General features: G+C 39.3%; 1 protein-coding gene across 1 annotated transcript in view; it reads right to left on the bottom strand.

Annotated features, from left to right (window-relative positions):
• Positions 1-17,253, bottom strand: part of DDX10 (DEAD-box helicase 10) — a 165,248-nt gene that overhangs the window by 48,036 nt on the left and 99,959 nt on the right. The window contains exon 16 of the mRNA XM_052671318.1: positions 6,788-6,844. Within this exon, the coding sequence (XP_052527278.1) occupies positions 6,788-6,844 (57 nt within the window). The remainder of the gene's footprint in view (positions 1-6,787; positions 6,845-17,253) is intronic.

The following is a 17,253-nucleotide window of genomic DNA, read 5'->3' as shown; positions in this document are numbered from 1 at the left end:
AAGAGGACACGACCTCCCTAATCTTTGCTTTTCCCTAAACTATGAGGAAATCACTTCAGTAACCATTAAATCATCAGTTAACTGGGTGCAGAGCAGCAGGCTGTCACTACATACCATTTTGTGAATATCACACTCACAAAATTCAATTGCTATGGATACGTCCAATTATTATAAATGGTCACTTATGAACCTATTTAAAATTCTCCATGTGCTGATGGCTGTAATGAAAAGCTTCATGGCAGTGTGCAGAATTGGCAAATCAATCCATAAGAATCCTTCCTTGTTATATGTTCAGAGCTACAGCACAGAAATTTTAATTTAATCATAGATATTTTTAATTGCAGAAAAAGCATGGCTTATTACAGCTTTACTTAAAGCAATTTAAGTGCCATATTAACTGGAATCATTAGCATGCTATTTTTAATAAACAAAGCACAGATAAAGTTTTCTTACAGGCATACAATAGCCATTTTCAAATCCTAACTTAAATATTGTAGAATATGTTGATTTTAAAAAAGTCTCAGAGCACAGACAGCTCAGTATCAATTAGTCATTTCTTTTTAACAACTTCAACCTGAAATTGGGATTCTGTTTAAGAAAGTTTAGAATTACTAAACCAGTAATTAAAATGTTGATATTCAAATTGCTCTGCTAATTCACAAAGCTTGTCAAGAAAATTCAAAACAACACAAACACAAAATTATAATAAGCAGAGCTACTTACAGTTTCTCGGATATGCAAAAAGAACATGAGAGTTAACACGGAACACTGAGGTTAATTAAACTGTTTTAAGAATGACTTATTAAAAGGGATTGAACTCTCAGGGTCATCTCAGTTGCAAACTCTCCACATAAGTGATGCTGGAAGATTTTATAGCTGAACCAACCAAGTCCTCTGGAGCTACTAAACAGCAGTGATAAGACACAGACTGTCCTGAAGCTCTGCTGGGACATGGTAATCCACTCCTGAGGTATTCTATGAGTAAAATAAAGTTCACAGTATCTCAACGTAGAATCACATAGAATCATAGAATGGCCTGGGTTGAAAAGGACCCCAATGATCATCGAGTTTCAACCCCCTGCTGTGTGCAGGGCTGACAACCACCAGTCCAGGCTCCCCAGAGCCACATCCAGCCTGGCCTTGAATGCGTCCAGGGATGGGGCATCCACAGCCTCCTTGGGCAACCTGTTCCAGTGTGTCACCACCCTCCACGTGAAAAACTTCCTCCTCCTAGTTTCTAACTTAACCTCCTCTGTCTCAATTTAAAACCATTCCCCCCTGTCCTATCACTATCCACCCTTGTAAACAGTCGTTCCCCCTTCAAGTACTGGATCCCCAGACCACAATAGCGTTGTATCCAGAAACCCTGCTCCAATTTCAGAAATCTCAGGGAGCTAAAGCAATGAACAGTCAGTTCATGGGAGGCAATTAATGCACCTGTACTGTTAACCAGTGACTCACAGAGATGCAGGATGTCCCACAAGACTTTCTCAATACCAATAAACCGATCAAAGGAATTTGGGAAACTATTCAAAAGGAGCATGAACCAAATTCCCATACATCTCTTTCCACACTGTAACAACCAGAGCAAATCTGAGTCTACAACCTAAAGAATGTAGCTGCAGGCTAGATTTTCAAGGAAAAAGAAAATCAAGGCAAAAGCACAGCTGAGAGTTAACAGAAGTCATTTCCAGTAGCTGCAGGAACGATATACAGTGGATGCAGAATTTTCATCATATCTTGATTATATTTTTTCAAATGGGTTACTGACAACAGGTTCTCAAGAGATCCAATTCTATCCCTTTGCTATCTGGCACAAAGATTTCTTGAGCTACGTTCAGCCAGTTTATCACGAATCCCTTGGAGTACACTCAGGAGGAAAAGACAACAGGGTGTTACAGTACGTTTCTGGTTAAATCTCAACAGAGCATGGCATAAGGAGCAGAAAACAGAATGCTGCACCAAGGATTGCATCTCGCAGTGATGCGATACATACAGACATCCATGTCTGAATTTGTCATAGCTTTATCTTTCAAGTATGTGCCTCCTGCTCACCCAGGTGTGTTTTATAGATGCGCTCACACACATCCCTTCAATCTTGAGAACCAAGATTCCTAACTCCATTGTGACTCCATGAAAATTTTGAACTACAAAAAATACATGAAGATGTATTTAATAAAATATATAAAATCTGATATATGAATACTAACTCTTGGGGGAGCAGCAAAACATGTTGGAGGAAGAGCAGAGGAAAAAGACAAGACATGAGAAAAGTTAAAGCATAATTACTCTGATGTTGCTGCTGATCCCTCAATGCCCTGAAGTCACTCAGAAAGAAATAATTCATATAAAAAAGTGTCTCTGAACTCCGAGTACCTAGATCTTATTACACACGCAAAAAGACACCAGTTTTCCTGCCTAATAACAATCCCCATCCTCAACTGTATTACAATTATTTGACCCCCTCAATCTGTTCTGAAAGAGGAAAACCCTCCCACTATGGAGAGCGTGCTCTGGGTAGATTTCTCTCTGTTTTAATCAGCCAACATTTTCCTTACAAATCTTGAGGTAATCAGCTTCTGGTATTCTAGACAGTTGCTTTTCAGTCAGGTGACAATCTCAAAATAAGCAGTTTGCACAATGCACAGAGTAAATTCTTAAAACATCAAGTGCTTGGGGAGACTCCTCTCAGAGTGACCGGATGCTAATAAGTTCAAGACAACAGATAGAGGAAGGCAGCTAAGTTGTGTAGCTTTACTTTAACATCTTGCACATAAATGCTTTCCCTTTTTTAACTTCTTCAAGATAGAGGAAGGCAGCTAAGTTGTGTAGCTTTACTTTAACATCTTGTACACAAATGCTTTCCCTTTTTTAACTTCTTCAAGATTGCCAATGGCTGAAATGATTCACTCAACTGTAATGACTAAGCTTTACCTCCTGGCACAGCTAGCAGATGCTGTCCTAGCTCTTTCTAGCAGATGCTAATGCCCTCTTTTGGGGGGGAGAGGGCTAGTTATCATATTTTGCATCATGTTGGGTGTTGCTGGCTGACGATCACAAAGAACATCAGTGAAGGAGCTGGAAACACCATATTATCCTGAGACTCTCCATCTACTCCCTGCCCTGCATCCCACAGATGCATTCAGCTGCATCTGGAAAATGCCTTTCCTTCAAAAATATTTTTCTTAAAAGCAATAATTATGAAGTGAGGAAGTTATCTTAACATATCAATAGCACTCTGAGGCATTCAAACAGCAATACAGTAAACTCAGTGAGAACTATAGTCATGTTTAGCTTCAATGCAGCCAACAGCTGCTTGCAGAGAAAGAGCTTTTAAATGTCAGGGGAAGCCTAGAAGTGAAGGGTACTTCTGGGCCCATGAGTGCCAGCCCATGGAGCTGCTCTGTCACTTCCCTATAGGGGAGTAATTTTAAACTAAAAGAAGGGAGATGCAGATTACATGTTAGGAAGAAATTCTTTACTCAGAAGGTGGTGAGGCACTAGCACAGGCTGCCGGAGAGCAGTGGGTGCCCCATCCCCAGTGGAGCTCAAGGCCAGGTTGGAGGGAGCCCTGGGCACTCTCAGCTGGTGGGAGGCAACCAGCCCATGGCATGGGGTTGGAATTGGGTGATCTTTCAGGTCTAACACAAGCCATCCAGTGATTCACTTCTCTCCTTTGCTGCAGGGGCTCAGAGACACCCTGTGCCATCAAGGCCACAGGTCAGAGGCTAGCAATCCATGTTTCTGCTTCTGCATCCTGATTTACTTGTATATCAAAATGTAACTACAAAATTTTATCCAGATCACTTTCAAGACAAACATTATGTTGCTTCGTGAAAGGGCTCAAGGATAGCAACTTTATCAGCACCACTTGCTTTTTTTTAGTCTTGAAATACTGCATCAAATTCTCATCAAATTCTCCTAACCAACAGTCATCAAATTCTCATCAAATTCTCATCAAATTCAGTCATCAAATTCTCATCAAATTCTCCTAACCAACCCAACCTAAGACTCCATCTCTTTAATAAAAGAAGAGAGCTCCTTTGTCTGATTTCACATCCTTTTACACTCAAATTCAATTAACGGTAATAAATTCCAAGAAATACTTTCTCCAAAGCATCCTTTAAGAGCCCTCACTTCTTACTTAGTTAATTTATTGTGTGAGGATTTTTCCAAGGTGGAGTCAAATAACACTGCCAGTAACTACACATCTAACTGCATGTTCCAGTACACTCAGTAGAGTATGATAGAATTTGGTTATTAAATCCCATTTGCAGAGCCTATCCCTCATGCCTCAAAGGCTGAGTAAAAAGTTCTCTGCAATTGCTGTGGGCTCCTGTGACATCAGGAGAAATAGATTCCAATTTCATTCTAGAAAAAAAGCCAGAAATGCCCAGTCATAAAAACAGGACAAGAAACAGCAGGACAACAGGGCAGGAATCACACCAAACAAGAGAAGCAAAAGTAATGATTGATGAATTATTAGTTAATGTTTAGAGTGGAAAAGTAAAAAGGAGTTTCGGTCAGACCCAGTAGGCTGGATACTACTGAAAGATGATAAGTAAGACTCCATAACCCAAAGAACTTATCTTATGAGAGAAGCAGTTAAAGCAAACAGAAATAAAGTGGGTAGAAGTGGAACAACAGATTATGACCCCAGCTGCTTTGATGTGACTGGCTGTTCTGAGCTGTTGATCTAATCCCTTTCTCCAGCTGTTGAACTGCATTAATATGTAGCTAAAAATACCTTCGCTGCTTTTTGGTTCTCCATATTGCTTTCTCTTTTGAGAAAATGCTATTAATTGTTAAAGAATTGTGTCTGGCAGAGTAAGTGGGTCACAAGCCATATAGTGAAAATGTGAAAGTTTTTGAACTCCTGACTTAGGCAATATACATTTGCTAAACTCATTTCTGTTTCAATAGTTCCTCTCTTTTACTATTTCCCTTTTTTTTTTTTCCTCTGGATGTCTCATAGGAGCTGCTTGAGTCATATCCTACACAGACTATGGAGAGCTTCAGCTACTGTAGCTTCATCTTTAAGCTTCTGTAAAGCAGGGAGTGTTGTTAATTAATTCCTCAGACACCCAGTAGCCTGAAACTGCCACCTTTATCTAACACCTGCTGCTCCCCTGCTCCTCTCACAAATGAGACGCCCAACTCCAGGCTGTCACAGCTGCTCCCAATGGAAACATCTTCCCTTCAAATGAGTCCCATAGAAAGTGACAGGATTCGACTGCACAGAGTTCTGGCAAAAGTAGCCTCTGAACAAAACAAAAAGGCCAGCAGTTTTCACAGAGGATGACGTGAAGCTTCAGAGCTTTGCCTCCTCTTGCACAGAGCAAGCTCAGCACTTGAGAGGTAAAAAGAAGTCCAAGCAACGACAGGCTTACACTGCTGGTACTCTCACAGCAAGTCTGCCAGGCTGCATCCAGCATGCCAGGGTTGCATAGAGGAGAGGAAAGTGTGCATCAAAACATGTTTTCATCTTATCCAACTTGACGGGGTGATTCTGTATTTAAACCATCCTGTACACATGTGCACACCCATAGAGCACACACAGACCACTCTTCATTTCCTATCATTAAGAAGAGATTCATTTGACTGGCAAAGAATTTGGACAGGGGAAGTACATCAGTAAGCACAGCCCTCTGAGAAGAATGGCCTTATTTCTCCAGCTGCTGAGTAATATGACACGGGGGGATTTTTTATATCTCAAGAAAAGGTGAAATGAACACACAGCCAAACATTTACAAGTGTGATACAGTCTGATCCGATCAGTGTTTTCTCACTATATTCAGATGTCTGTTAATCATTCATTCCATAATTTTTCTACCACGCTTGCTCAGTACATTAAAACTATGCTACTATAAACATTCACATGTTAATTTCAAATAGAAAACTTCTGCTGCTTCACTGAGAGGTCACAACATCAGTGGCTCTCACAACTTGCCATCTCTGAAGACAGAATTAATCCTATAACTAGGCCTTCCATCCTAAACTGCGCTTACTTCAGAACTACAGTATGAAGTGTCTTCCTATACTCCTATCTCCCAACACCTGGTCATCATGGAAAACACAGAACATTATCCACTTTCTCAAGGGAGTAAGATCTCTGCTAACTGCCAAGAATGAATAGGAACACATGTAGCATAGGAAACAGGAGATGCAGTATGAGAAATACCATGTATATTCCTCAGCCCATATTCTTTCCAGCTAAATGAAATCTCAGTTCATCACAAAACATGCAACATGAAAAACTAGAAGAGCCACGAGGAAATTAATAATACACGTATATGAATAAGGATAGGAAAGGGTTGGGGCCTAACAAAAGGCAGGAATAAACTTCAGTGTAAACACCTGTAGCTTAAAGAAAGAGGTTCAGCAGAAACAAGTCTAAACGTGATTTCACCAAAAACCTTACTGCCTTCAGTACTGCAGCAGGTTATCAACATGTTCAGGTATTTAGAGGGGAAAAAAATGGCATCAGCACTGCAGCTGAAATGGCAGCTCACTTGACGTACAGAATAAAGAAACTGCAATTTCAAAAAGCTTCCATGTTATTAATAGATACACACACATACAAACTTCCTAACCCTACTCAGTATCTTTTCATAATGTCATTATAACCACATCGCAGTAGGTGAATGACAAAAGATAAGCATGGAGAAAAAGCCTGTAAGGAGTCATTGACCAAATCATTGCTTATTAAAGAAATAAATGCAGTAATCAAATAACAGTTTGAAAAGCACAAGCATTAACTTGATCATAACCAAACACAAATCCTTACCCGTGCATTCTTGTTCCTGGCTTCTCTCCTCGCTGCTTTCTCTTTCAGCCTTTTCTCCTAAAACAAATAAGAAGATCCACAGTTTTAAACAAAATTCCCAGCCTGTTTTTTTTCTAGTAACTTAAGATTTTATTGGAAACGCCGAGATATTTTTAGTGCAATGGTGGAATCTATTCTAAACATTATTGATGAAAAATTATATACAAAAAGATCTGCTTGAGATACTATTTCTTATTCTTGCTCTTAAATGATATCAAAATGATTCAAATTCACTGAAACTCACTACTCTTGAAGGAAATACACAGTTAAGTATTTTGATGAAGTTAGTACTTGTCTAAAACAGGTCAGATAAAAACTGCACAAAAAGGTAAGTTTTCTAATTTCTCACTGTTTTAACATGGAACTCAATCTATTTAACGAGCAAAAATAATAATTTTCCCTACTTCAGAATTGCTGAAGACTGAAAGCTATAACATATTCTCAATAGCTTTCTTATCTCCACTATTAAGTAAATGTTACTTTTTGTTACTGAATGTTACTGAAGAATTTTTGTTAGTAATTGCATCAATTCAGGAGCCATAATAAAATCAAGCTGCCTCCACCAAAGGCAAATGAGTAAAAAGCAATGATAAAACTCATTCAAAGCTGCCAGCCAGATTTCTAACATCCCGAAGCAGCCAAAATATTTAACATAACTGACATTAATCACCCTGTTTCTCTTTTCTTTTTGTTACTGGGATTTGTTTATTTTTAAACCAACCGAAACATTATTTTATACGCTATCAGGTCTTTGTAATTTAACATCCTTTCTATTATCGATTTCATGAGGTAAGGACAGAAATTCAAGTAAGGGCACTTACACCAGTTAGGAAAGGACACCATTCCCTATTTTCCATTTGTCTTATAGAATCATTGAGGTTGAGAAAGACCACTTAGTCCAAAATCATCCCACCCCACCATGCTCTCTAACCACATCCCTCAGTGTTACTTTCACATACTTCTTCAACACCTCCAGGGATGGTGACTCCACCACCTCCCAGGGCAGTCTGCTCCAATTCCTCACCACTCTTTCTGAGAAGAAACATTTCCTTATATCCAACTCGAACCACCCTTGGCACAGCATGAGGCCATAAACTCTTAGCAACGTCAACAAAATTGGTTATTCAACCTTTTTTACACAAGCATAAAAAAGCTTATGTGACGCATCTGTCTTTGTTCCTTTGAGCAACATAAGCCGTCCCTAGCACCAGCACGTAAGTCCACATAAACAGGACACCCCTTTAATATCAGCTCTGGGTCAACACGTTGGCACAGAAAAGGCTGAAAACCATGTTACAGCATGAAGACACATTTCAGATCACTCTTGGATATGATGAGAAAACTCCAGCAGTTCTGGTGCTTTATCATCGCAATTAAAGAGCAGACACCATAAAATTAATGAGTAAGGTGATCTGGTCAGGAGCACAGATGCCACTGTCACTGCTAGCTGAGCACACCCACATTGAAGCTACAACTGCCCAGAGACCATGCATGGTAAATGACACTGATGCAGAGCACTCAGCTCTCTCTGGCCTGTGTTTCTTTTGGTCAGCACTCATCCTCTTCTCCTGTGCTTTAATGCTGCACTACTAGTTCTCAAGAGACCTTCCCTTTGGTGCTCTTGATGCTCTGGCATGTAATTCTACTGCAGTACTTCTGCTGAAGATGGACAAAGGCTTACTCTGCCATATAATACCAGTGCCAAGTCAGTTTCAATTTTCCAACACTATCACTAGTTTTACCAAAGCATACAGGAAGGTACTACCCAAAGCTGCTTGGGAAAGTAGTATGGTACACATGTGGTGCTGAGAAAGTCAGAACACACTGCCAAGATTTTCAATTGTTGTCTGAATTCAATTTCTTTTGAGACATCTTTGTGGTACATGCCATTTTCTGTTCTTCCGATTGCCCAAACAACTGAAGCACTCTCAAAGTCTGTGTAGATCAACCTCTCTTCTCTAAATCAAAATTGAACAGATCAAAAGTTCATTCCCAGAAGCAGGCAGTGAAAAAACTGAACGAGGTTTGTGTATCTCTGCCTTATACAGCTCTCCAGTGCTGCAGCTGACACCTTTGTACACCAAAACCTCAATCCATCCAAACCTACATGCCACTGCATTCAGCACATGGTATAAAAAACAAAAAAAAGACTTCACCGTAGTTAAACATAACACAGCTCTCATTGTTTCAGCTCTTTTAGAACATGAAAAAGCAGTCAATATTTTTATTTAAAGCCACAACAGCATCACATGGGCCAAAAGAAGCCACTGGGACCAGATGTCATCTGTGTGGACACTGTTAGTCTACTTGGCAACAGACCAGACCTGAGCACTCCAAGCACAAGCCCACTGCATCTCTCAGCCCTCAGCTGCCGAAACAGATGAATCAAGCATTGCAGACTTATGTCGAAAAAAGAATCTTGTTTTTCAAGACCTCAAAATGGAGGTGCTGAGGACTGATTCACTTTGGTCTTACATATGGTTAATGTGCCAGAAAATCAGGCTTAGGATATATACTAAAAAACAGTATTTGGAGAACTGTTTCATCCAGTAGTTTGGTGCTAGTCATTAACTGCTTTGAAGTTTAGACTGGATGTTTGCACAACAGTGGGATAGCAACTGTTCAAGTCATCTTCCAGAAGTGATTTGACATCTATCTAAATATACAAATATGCAAGCTTGCTATCATTATTTGACCAACTTAATGATGTATGTTTACCTGAGTCTGAAAGCACTGCAATGAGTAGAACCAAAATTAACAATTTTGTAACAAAACAAAAAGTCAGTTTTTATCCAGCTATTCAGATATTAATATAAGAATTGTTTACATACTCCTATTTTCCAGGGACTATTACCACATTTACAAACTGATTTACCATTTATTAGTCAATATGTATAAGTCATATCAGATTTCAGATTCTAGATTTTAAGAACATCTTCCAAATATCCCCAACCTTTACCATTAAAACCCAGCAACTTTTACTACCAACTTACTGTATACAAATTACACTCAACCACCTCTGCCAATTAAAACAAGAACAGGCAGCAGAATGAGACAGCACCCAGATTGGTAAATGGCCAAGGTTAAAAAAGAAAGAGATGAAATGACTCCATTGGGATGAACACAGCTCTGTTTGAATATACAGAAGCACAGAGAATGAAGATCTGGCTTCAGGATCTCCTGAATTTCAGCAATATGAAAGACAGCAGTAAATGCTTTTCCTTTCAAATATGAGCTAGGTATCTTTATGAAAGACGAAGGAAGGGGAAAAAGTTGGAAATATTCAGTGAATGTTTCTTCATAATGCAAACCAGAGACAAAAGGGAAATAAGACAGGATGTTACCGTGATCCAGAGGGAGTCTGTATGATTCCTTTCCAAGTCAAGTTTGCATTCATTTCTGACCATTTTTATTTATACCTTTCTAATGATTTTACTGAGGTTTTCCACTTTCTCTCAATCCCATTTTCTAAGTGCTTTTGTTGGGCATTCTTTGCTCACTTGGGTCACCATTATTCTCTTACTTTTCTGCTAAAACACTGATCCTTTTCAAACTTTACTTTCAAAAAAGTGAAAGAGAATATAAAGCTAGAAAACAACCTACTAGATATTACAAAGCAGGATAAAGCTGTTTTTAAATTGGGTAGAACAGAAAATTTTAGATAGTGTCTTAACTACAGCCACAGGCTTAAGCCAATACAGTTGAAATTCCTGCTCAAGGGATTTTACAAAGAGCACTGCAAAGACAGCTACGAAAGCAGAAGATTGACATAATGCCACAGAACAGAAATATGCCAGACAGCACAATATATGTATGTCTCTAAAGAAAAAGACAAAAAGATCTTAAAGGTACAGAGACTGGAATGAGAAGTACAAAAAAGAAAGAAGAGGAGATGGGATCAATGCACCTAGCTACCGCAACGCAGGCTGTAGGACTATATCACCTTTTACAGTAACATTCCTATCCTGGTTTAAAAAGAACTCTAGATTTAAAAACATTTCAGTGAAGCTGCTGTTACACTGAACTGAACTACTTATACTTGATTTTTAGCCCCTTCTTCTCTTGACTGGCAGAAGGTATATTCATATTTATTGAGACCATATTCAGGTCTCAATGTACATACATCCTGCTCATGCCAACTCTGCTTTCTTTTCTACAATAAACAAAAGCAACTCCAGATGTCTCCCAGTATTTATGTCTATTTTCCCAAATATTCCAGGAACAGGCATTTATATGAGATCTTACTATCTTTCCAACCACATTTCTCACTTTTGTTTATACATTCAATGATTCCTTTAGATCATGCCAGCAAAATCCCACTGCCATAGTTCACACTGACCTGGGCAACCAGAACATCACCCATATCTTTCTTTCTTAAGGCATCCATCTCTGAAGGAAGAGCTCACAGTCCTCACATTACACTCCAAGGTTCTTATTCTTATTTGCCCAAGGAGGCTGTGGATGCCCCATTCCTGGAGGCATTCAAGGCCAGGCTGGATGTGGCTCCAGGCAGCCTGATCTGGTGGTTGGTGATTCTGCACATAGCAGGGGGTTGGAACCAGATGATGATTGTGGTGCTTTTCAATTCAAGCCATCCTATGATTCCTATAAACATGTTCACAAACCAATTTTAAAACGCAGTTTTCTCTGCTTGAGCCCAACTTAGCAAGAAAGCTTTCCTGCACTTCACTAAAAAAAGTCTTGAAACAGTCCACTGTGAATCAGGAGCCACTGGTTTGCAAAGTTCCAACTGATGAAATTTTGGTCTATTTAATTTGTGCTACATTAATCTTATTTTATTTAATTTATTAATCAAAATGCTCAAGTGAACAGCTTGTAGAAATGTCAATATATTTGATAGATTTATTTACCAAAACAAATTCTGTTCTGACAAAATCACACATAAACACATTTCACTACACCTACTTTCCACAAAGCCCCACTGTTTACTGATACTCTTTTCATTTCACTCTGTAGTAAGGAGCCTTAAGCCAGTCATTCTATTAGCCTGCTGTGGACTACTTGCAGGCTAAATTACTAATTTATTATCCTTAGAAGTATCTTCATGGTAGTTCTCAATATCTTCCAGAACTCTCCTGCTGTTTCAAGATCCAATTGAAACCAACGTAAATAGTGTTACACAGCTCAGAGACCTTCCTGATCAGCTTTTAAAATTCTCTTGCAAATGATCAGTTTTCCCCACAGTTACACATCTAGCTAATGAGAACAGTCTGTAATTTCAGTGATCACAAGAATGAAAAGCTTTAGTCATCATCACATAGTTTCACATCACCGTCTGGTTTTCAACTAAACAAGAAAGAGTTACCATTAGTGAAAACCCTTCCACCTGTTCTGCATTCAAAGGGGCAAAGGAACCAGCTCTGTCCTAACAACGAGGCAAAAGCACAGCTCACTTTGCTTCTACTTCTAACATACAGAAAAGCTACATGCTGAACTCTGTCACTGACTTCACACTCCTGTTTCCTCTCCCGCTACTGGACTTTCAAACAGACACTCATGCCCTTTAACTTTTCCCTCAAGATACTGACAACACTTACTAAAAAGAAAAACTCTCATGTTCCACGTTTTCAGGTCAAGGTGAAAAAATTAATGACTAATAGCAGCCCTTTGTGTTTGGTGAAGCTCTCAATAAGTGAAAGATTCACATAAACACAGCTTAGCAGCTGAGGTACTTGATACATAAAGATAATTGATATATGTGTATATTTGATAGATATTTTAAAAACATTCCTGCAATTCTGAAAGCTTACAGGTTTTTTTTCCGCCCAGAGAGCCCCTTCTTTTTTGACCCTCTTCTTCCTACAGTTAATTGAGAGTTCATTTTAATTCATCAAGGGGTTTGTCTGCAATATTTAATCTATAGGGACTATTGTCATGTATAGAAAGAATTCCTGCAATGTTCATACTCAGATTTACAAGAAACGAACTCCTGGTTTTGGTGTTGTACAGCAGTTTTACCAGCCTTACTGACCTTCTCTGCTTGCTTAGCTGCAGGCATGCAACAGTTTCACTCAAGGCAATCTGCGCACCATTTCATACCACTGCAGTTTAACCTGGCTGGCAGCTCAGCACTGCACAGCTGTCTGCTCACTGCCCTCTGCCAGGGGGAGTCAATGGGACAAAAATAAAAGTTGTGGGCTGAAATAAAAACTATTCACTAAGTCAGAAAAGGAAGAAAAAAAGAATAGTAATTATAATAATATAATGTATGTTTGTTCATCTTTAAAAAAAAAAAAACTTAAATGCTCATCAACTGCAGGTTTTGATCAAAAATTTTAATACTGCACTTGCAATAACTGATCCTTTACCTACTGATGCTACACTTCAGAGCTACTGATCTATTAACTGCAACAGCTGAGGTCACAGTGTCCAGCACAACAGCTTCCAGAAGTGGCTGGGATTCAGAGCAACGTCACTCTGCAGACTAAAAGATTCTGGCTGCATTTGCTAATAAAGTTTTGCTGGTTGATAGCAGCACCAGATTTCATTTTTTAGTATTTACTATCAACTGTTACTTCAGTAGGAGTTATTTTAGAGACTCAGAGTCAAATGTGCTACAGAAAATGCACAAACAGCTGCTCAGAATTTCACAGCATCTCTTACATACTGGCATCATCCTATCCAAAACCTGGTTTCTGCTCAGATTTTAAAGCACAGATGTGCTCTGAAATGCGACTTTGTACATCTCACTGTGGTATCCCACATTTGTTTCTCTCAGAAGAGTTCACACCAGCTCTGTGCTACTTACATGCAAAAGTTGTTGTGGTTTTTTTTTAACTGCTCAGCTTGCAAGCGACTTGGGATCTGAAAATCCTGCTCTAATAAACACACCAGCAGCCCACACAGCAAGATTAATCTTCTATACACAATCAGCATGCACATGAGCCAACACAAACAAATCCTGTTCTCTTCCACAGCGGTTTTGCTCTGCACAGGTGGATAGAATAAAAACTAGAAATCAGTGAGAACTATTTATTATTTTAATAAGTTAAAAATAAACAGAATGAGGGAGGGCAGAATACACACAGAAAAGAAAATTTCATTTCAGCAGTCAGTTTTTCGGCCATTGCTACATTTTATTTTTCTTTCTAACTGCGCATTTAAATGTGCTTTAATATTTGTTTAGAAATAGAGATTAGGAAATCATCTACATGCAAACAGTGGCCCAACCACCAAAACAACACTCCCAGCTGAAAGATAAAACTGAACAGAACAGACGTTGAGTATTATTTTCAGCCAAGGATAAAAAAAAATATATTACGCAGTGTACAAAATTGGTCTCTGCTGAATACACAAATTTAAATACCTTCAGGGAAAAAAGGAAAAGCTTTTTTATGCCTTTGGTGATTGATTTTTATTTTGATCTGTTTACATTTGGGTTTAGATATCTATTAAATAATCTCTGTAAACAACCAACAACATAAAGTAACAATGTAAAAACCTCATCTGTACGACTGATGCTTATTCATTAGGCAGGGAAAATGAAACACACAAGTATAGAATGATCTGTTTAAGATGGCATATGAAAAGTGTGAAAGCGTGGCAACAAAAGCATATCAAAGACAGCATAAGCATTAAGCAAGCAGTGGAGAAGGACTCAGAGGTAAATGCAGAATGCATCCTCATTTAAGAGAAAAAAAACTAACTGGCAGAAATTGACCCTTAAAGGGCACTGTTAGAACAAAATCAGTACAGGACAATGGTTGACAGAAATGAAAATGATTCCCTTCTCATCTAAAATCTGAGCAAACCAAACATGTTTTCAGGACAGACGTTTTTTTAACAAGATATTAAGTACTTTCAATAGGCCATGTGATTTGAACATACATACCCTTAACAAATGTATACAAATATATACATACAGATTGCTTCTAAAAAATAGGTTTCCAAAGAGAAAGAGATATTAAATTCAGCTAATTAATATACAGAGGCAGTACAGTAAGATTCCTTGTTGTGTGCAAATTGCAGTCCGAGTGAGACTCTCAACACATACAGCTGAAGCCAGTTGAAGCCTCACTTTCTCCCCCATTCTCCAGGTGCCCATTCTGGCTCTCCCTCCTGTGAGTGGCATTGGCACACACCTCATCAGGGTGTACACAAACCTGTTACTCCATTATTTCAGTTGCTGCTTTGTCACATCAGCGACATGGAGCCAGAAACTCTGATTTTGCAGGAAAATTAGTAAAAATCATAGGGTACTTCAGTTTTAAGTGCAGCCCATCCAGTTTTCAAAGCGAAAAGAAAAAAACAAGGAAAACACAAGCAGTGAGCGCGGTGAGATCAAACAGATTCTGGTGCTCAGACTTGCCAAGGATGGCTGTCAGTCCACCAAGCAGCACCCAGCCTCCTTATCTTAACAGCTCTGCACCCAGGATGGAACAGCAGCAGCGCCAGTATACAACAGCAATAGAAGTATTCAGACAGGTTTTCTAACAAAGTAATCCTCTCCTGACTCATTTCTACACATCTCTCCATCTCTAATGCTTCTCTTCGAGCTCCTCACAGCTGCTGCCCTCCTCCCTCTATATTCTGCACTTACACCAGCATGCTCCTTACAGGAGAGAGCAGTGTTACCTCCACACAGCACCAAACCAACCACATAACCATGCCATGACCGGACACGCTGCCGCTCACCAGGAAGGACCATCCCGGTGCTTTGCCTAACGGGGAGCTTACCAACATTACTTCCTTTGAAATACAATGCACTCGCTCTTCAGAACTAACATAGTGATTGGATTTCCCACTCCAAAAACTATTTTTCATGGGTTCTTTTATTTTCCAGCATAACGAGTGGTTCGTGTTGCCTAACATCTGTATTTCTCTTTACTAGGTTGGATGGGGCCCTGGGCAGCCTCAGATGGTGGGTGGCAGCCCTGCCCATGGCAGGGGGTTGGGACTGAGTGGACTTTAAGGTCCCTTCCAGCCTATGTCATTACATGCTTCTACAATACAAACACATCCAAATCATAAACTTCCTGTCATGAACAGAAGTCATTTGCAAAAGCGAATCATTAACAGACAAAGTCTGGTAGGGGGTTGCAAAAGGTGAGCCAGAAAAGGGGAAAAGGGGAAAAACTTCTCAGGAATTCTCCCTGAGAAGTTTTTCACCTGGGAAGCGTACAGCCAGCACACAGGGCTGGGGCTGGAGGCAGAGCCAATGGCTGCAGCATTAGTCAGCAGGTAAGGCCGAAGGAGTGCAGCAAGGCGTGGGACACACAGCAGAGGGACAACCACTGTACACAGCAGCTGACATCCCAACTAATTGATGCAATCATTCTCCTGCTAGTTAAAAAGCCACCAGCATTACTGCTTTTAAAAATAAATTCACAGTTCAATTCTAACATTTGGCTGATTACATAATAAAAAGAATTCTTTCTCCATAAGTAAACTTATGTCTCGTTTTCAATTTTAAAAAATTCTAGGCAACATCATCACACATGAGATCTGAATTTCCTTACCAGTCCACATTACTTCAAAAATGGGTTTTAACAGAAAGTTATTCATTACATTCACTGGGGAAGCACACTCCCGAAACCACAAGTTTCTATCCCATCAAAACCTTTCCCTAAGTTACACTCAGTTCCTGCAGTATCAGGCCCCTGAGGACGACCGTATCTTGCTTGCAATACCACTCCGCTCAGGGAAATGATGCCTTTTAGCCATCTTCTAGTGTTGATCATCTCAAGTTCATAGCATATTGTACTTGCTGGAAAGGGAGGAAAAAACGAGGCTTCTATTCATTTTTTCCTTCAGCACCCAGTTGAAAGAAAGTGATGTTATTAAAAAGCAAGACTAATCTCCCTCTGCCAGTGTTTTCATCCTAACAACAGCACTTTCTCAGTTAAAAACTTGAAAAATGGAGCGCAAAAACATCTTCTGAATACTTTATTCGCTTCTCCTTTTATTGTTGTTGATAACATTTTACACATTTCAAAAAGGAGCTCAAATTCATACCTCTCTCTCTGCTGTCATTAGATTTCCCTTCATGCAGAATTCTTTCCACATCATCTCTCTTGGTGCTACTGCCCTTTCCCTTGTGGTCAACTGCTAAAATTCACTCTGCTTCCAAAATTTCAATAGGAATTAATTACGTTACAATTATACCTCAGGTTTTTATTTATTTTTACCCATCACATTTTCAATTTTCCCCCATTTGCAAAGGAAACAGAGGATATGAATCTCTTGAAGGAAACCTAATTATAGTGTAGATGCTTTGCAAGCTTGCACATGCCTTAAGGCACTGCAACACATCTCATCTAATCCAAGAATCTCACGAATGCACCAAAACGTATTTCTGATCATACTGAAAACTCTGCTCATTTAAATGACATTCAGAAATGGATTTAAAAGCAATGGCCTGTGGATAGTTTCTGAGTAGGTCTGCTATTCATCAGAAAGGATTTTGC

This window comes from Tympanuchus pallidicinctus, unplaced genomic scaffold (genome assembly GCF_026119805.1).
Source record: "Tympanuchus pallidicinctus isolate F22 unplaced genomic scaffold, pur_lepc_1.0 scaffold11, whole genome shotgun sequence".
NCBI lineage: Eukaryota > Metazoa > Chordata > Aves > Galliformes > Phasianidae > Tympanuchus > Tympanuchus pallidicinctus.
Note: the sequence above shows the minus strand (reverse complement) of the source record. Positions and strands in the feature narration are given on the sequence as shown.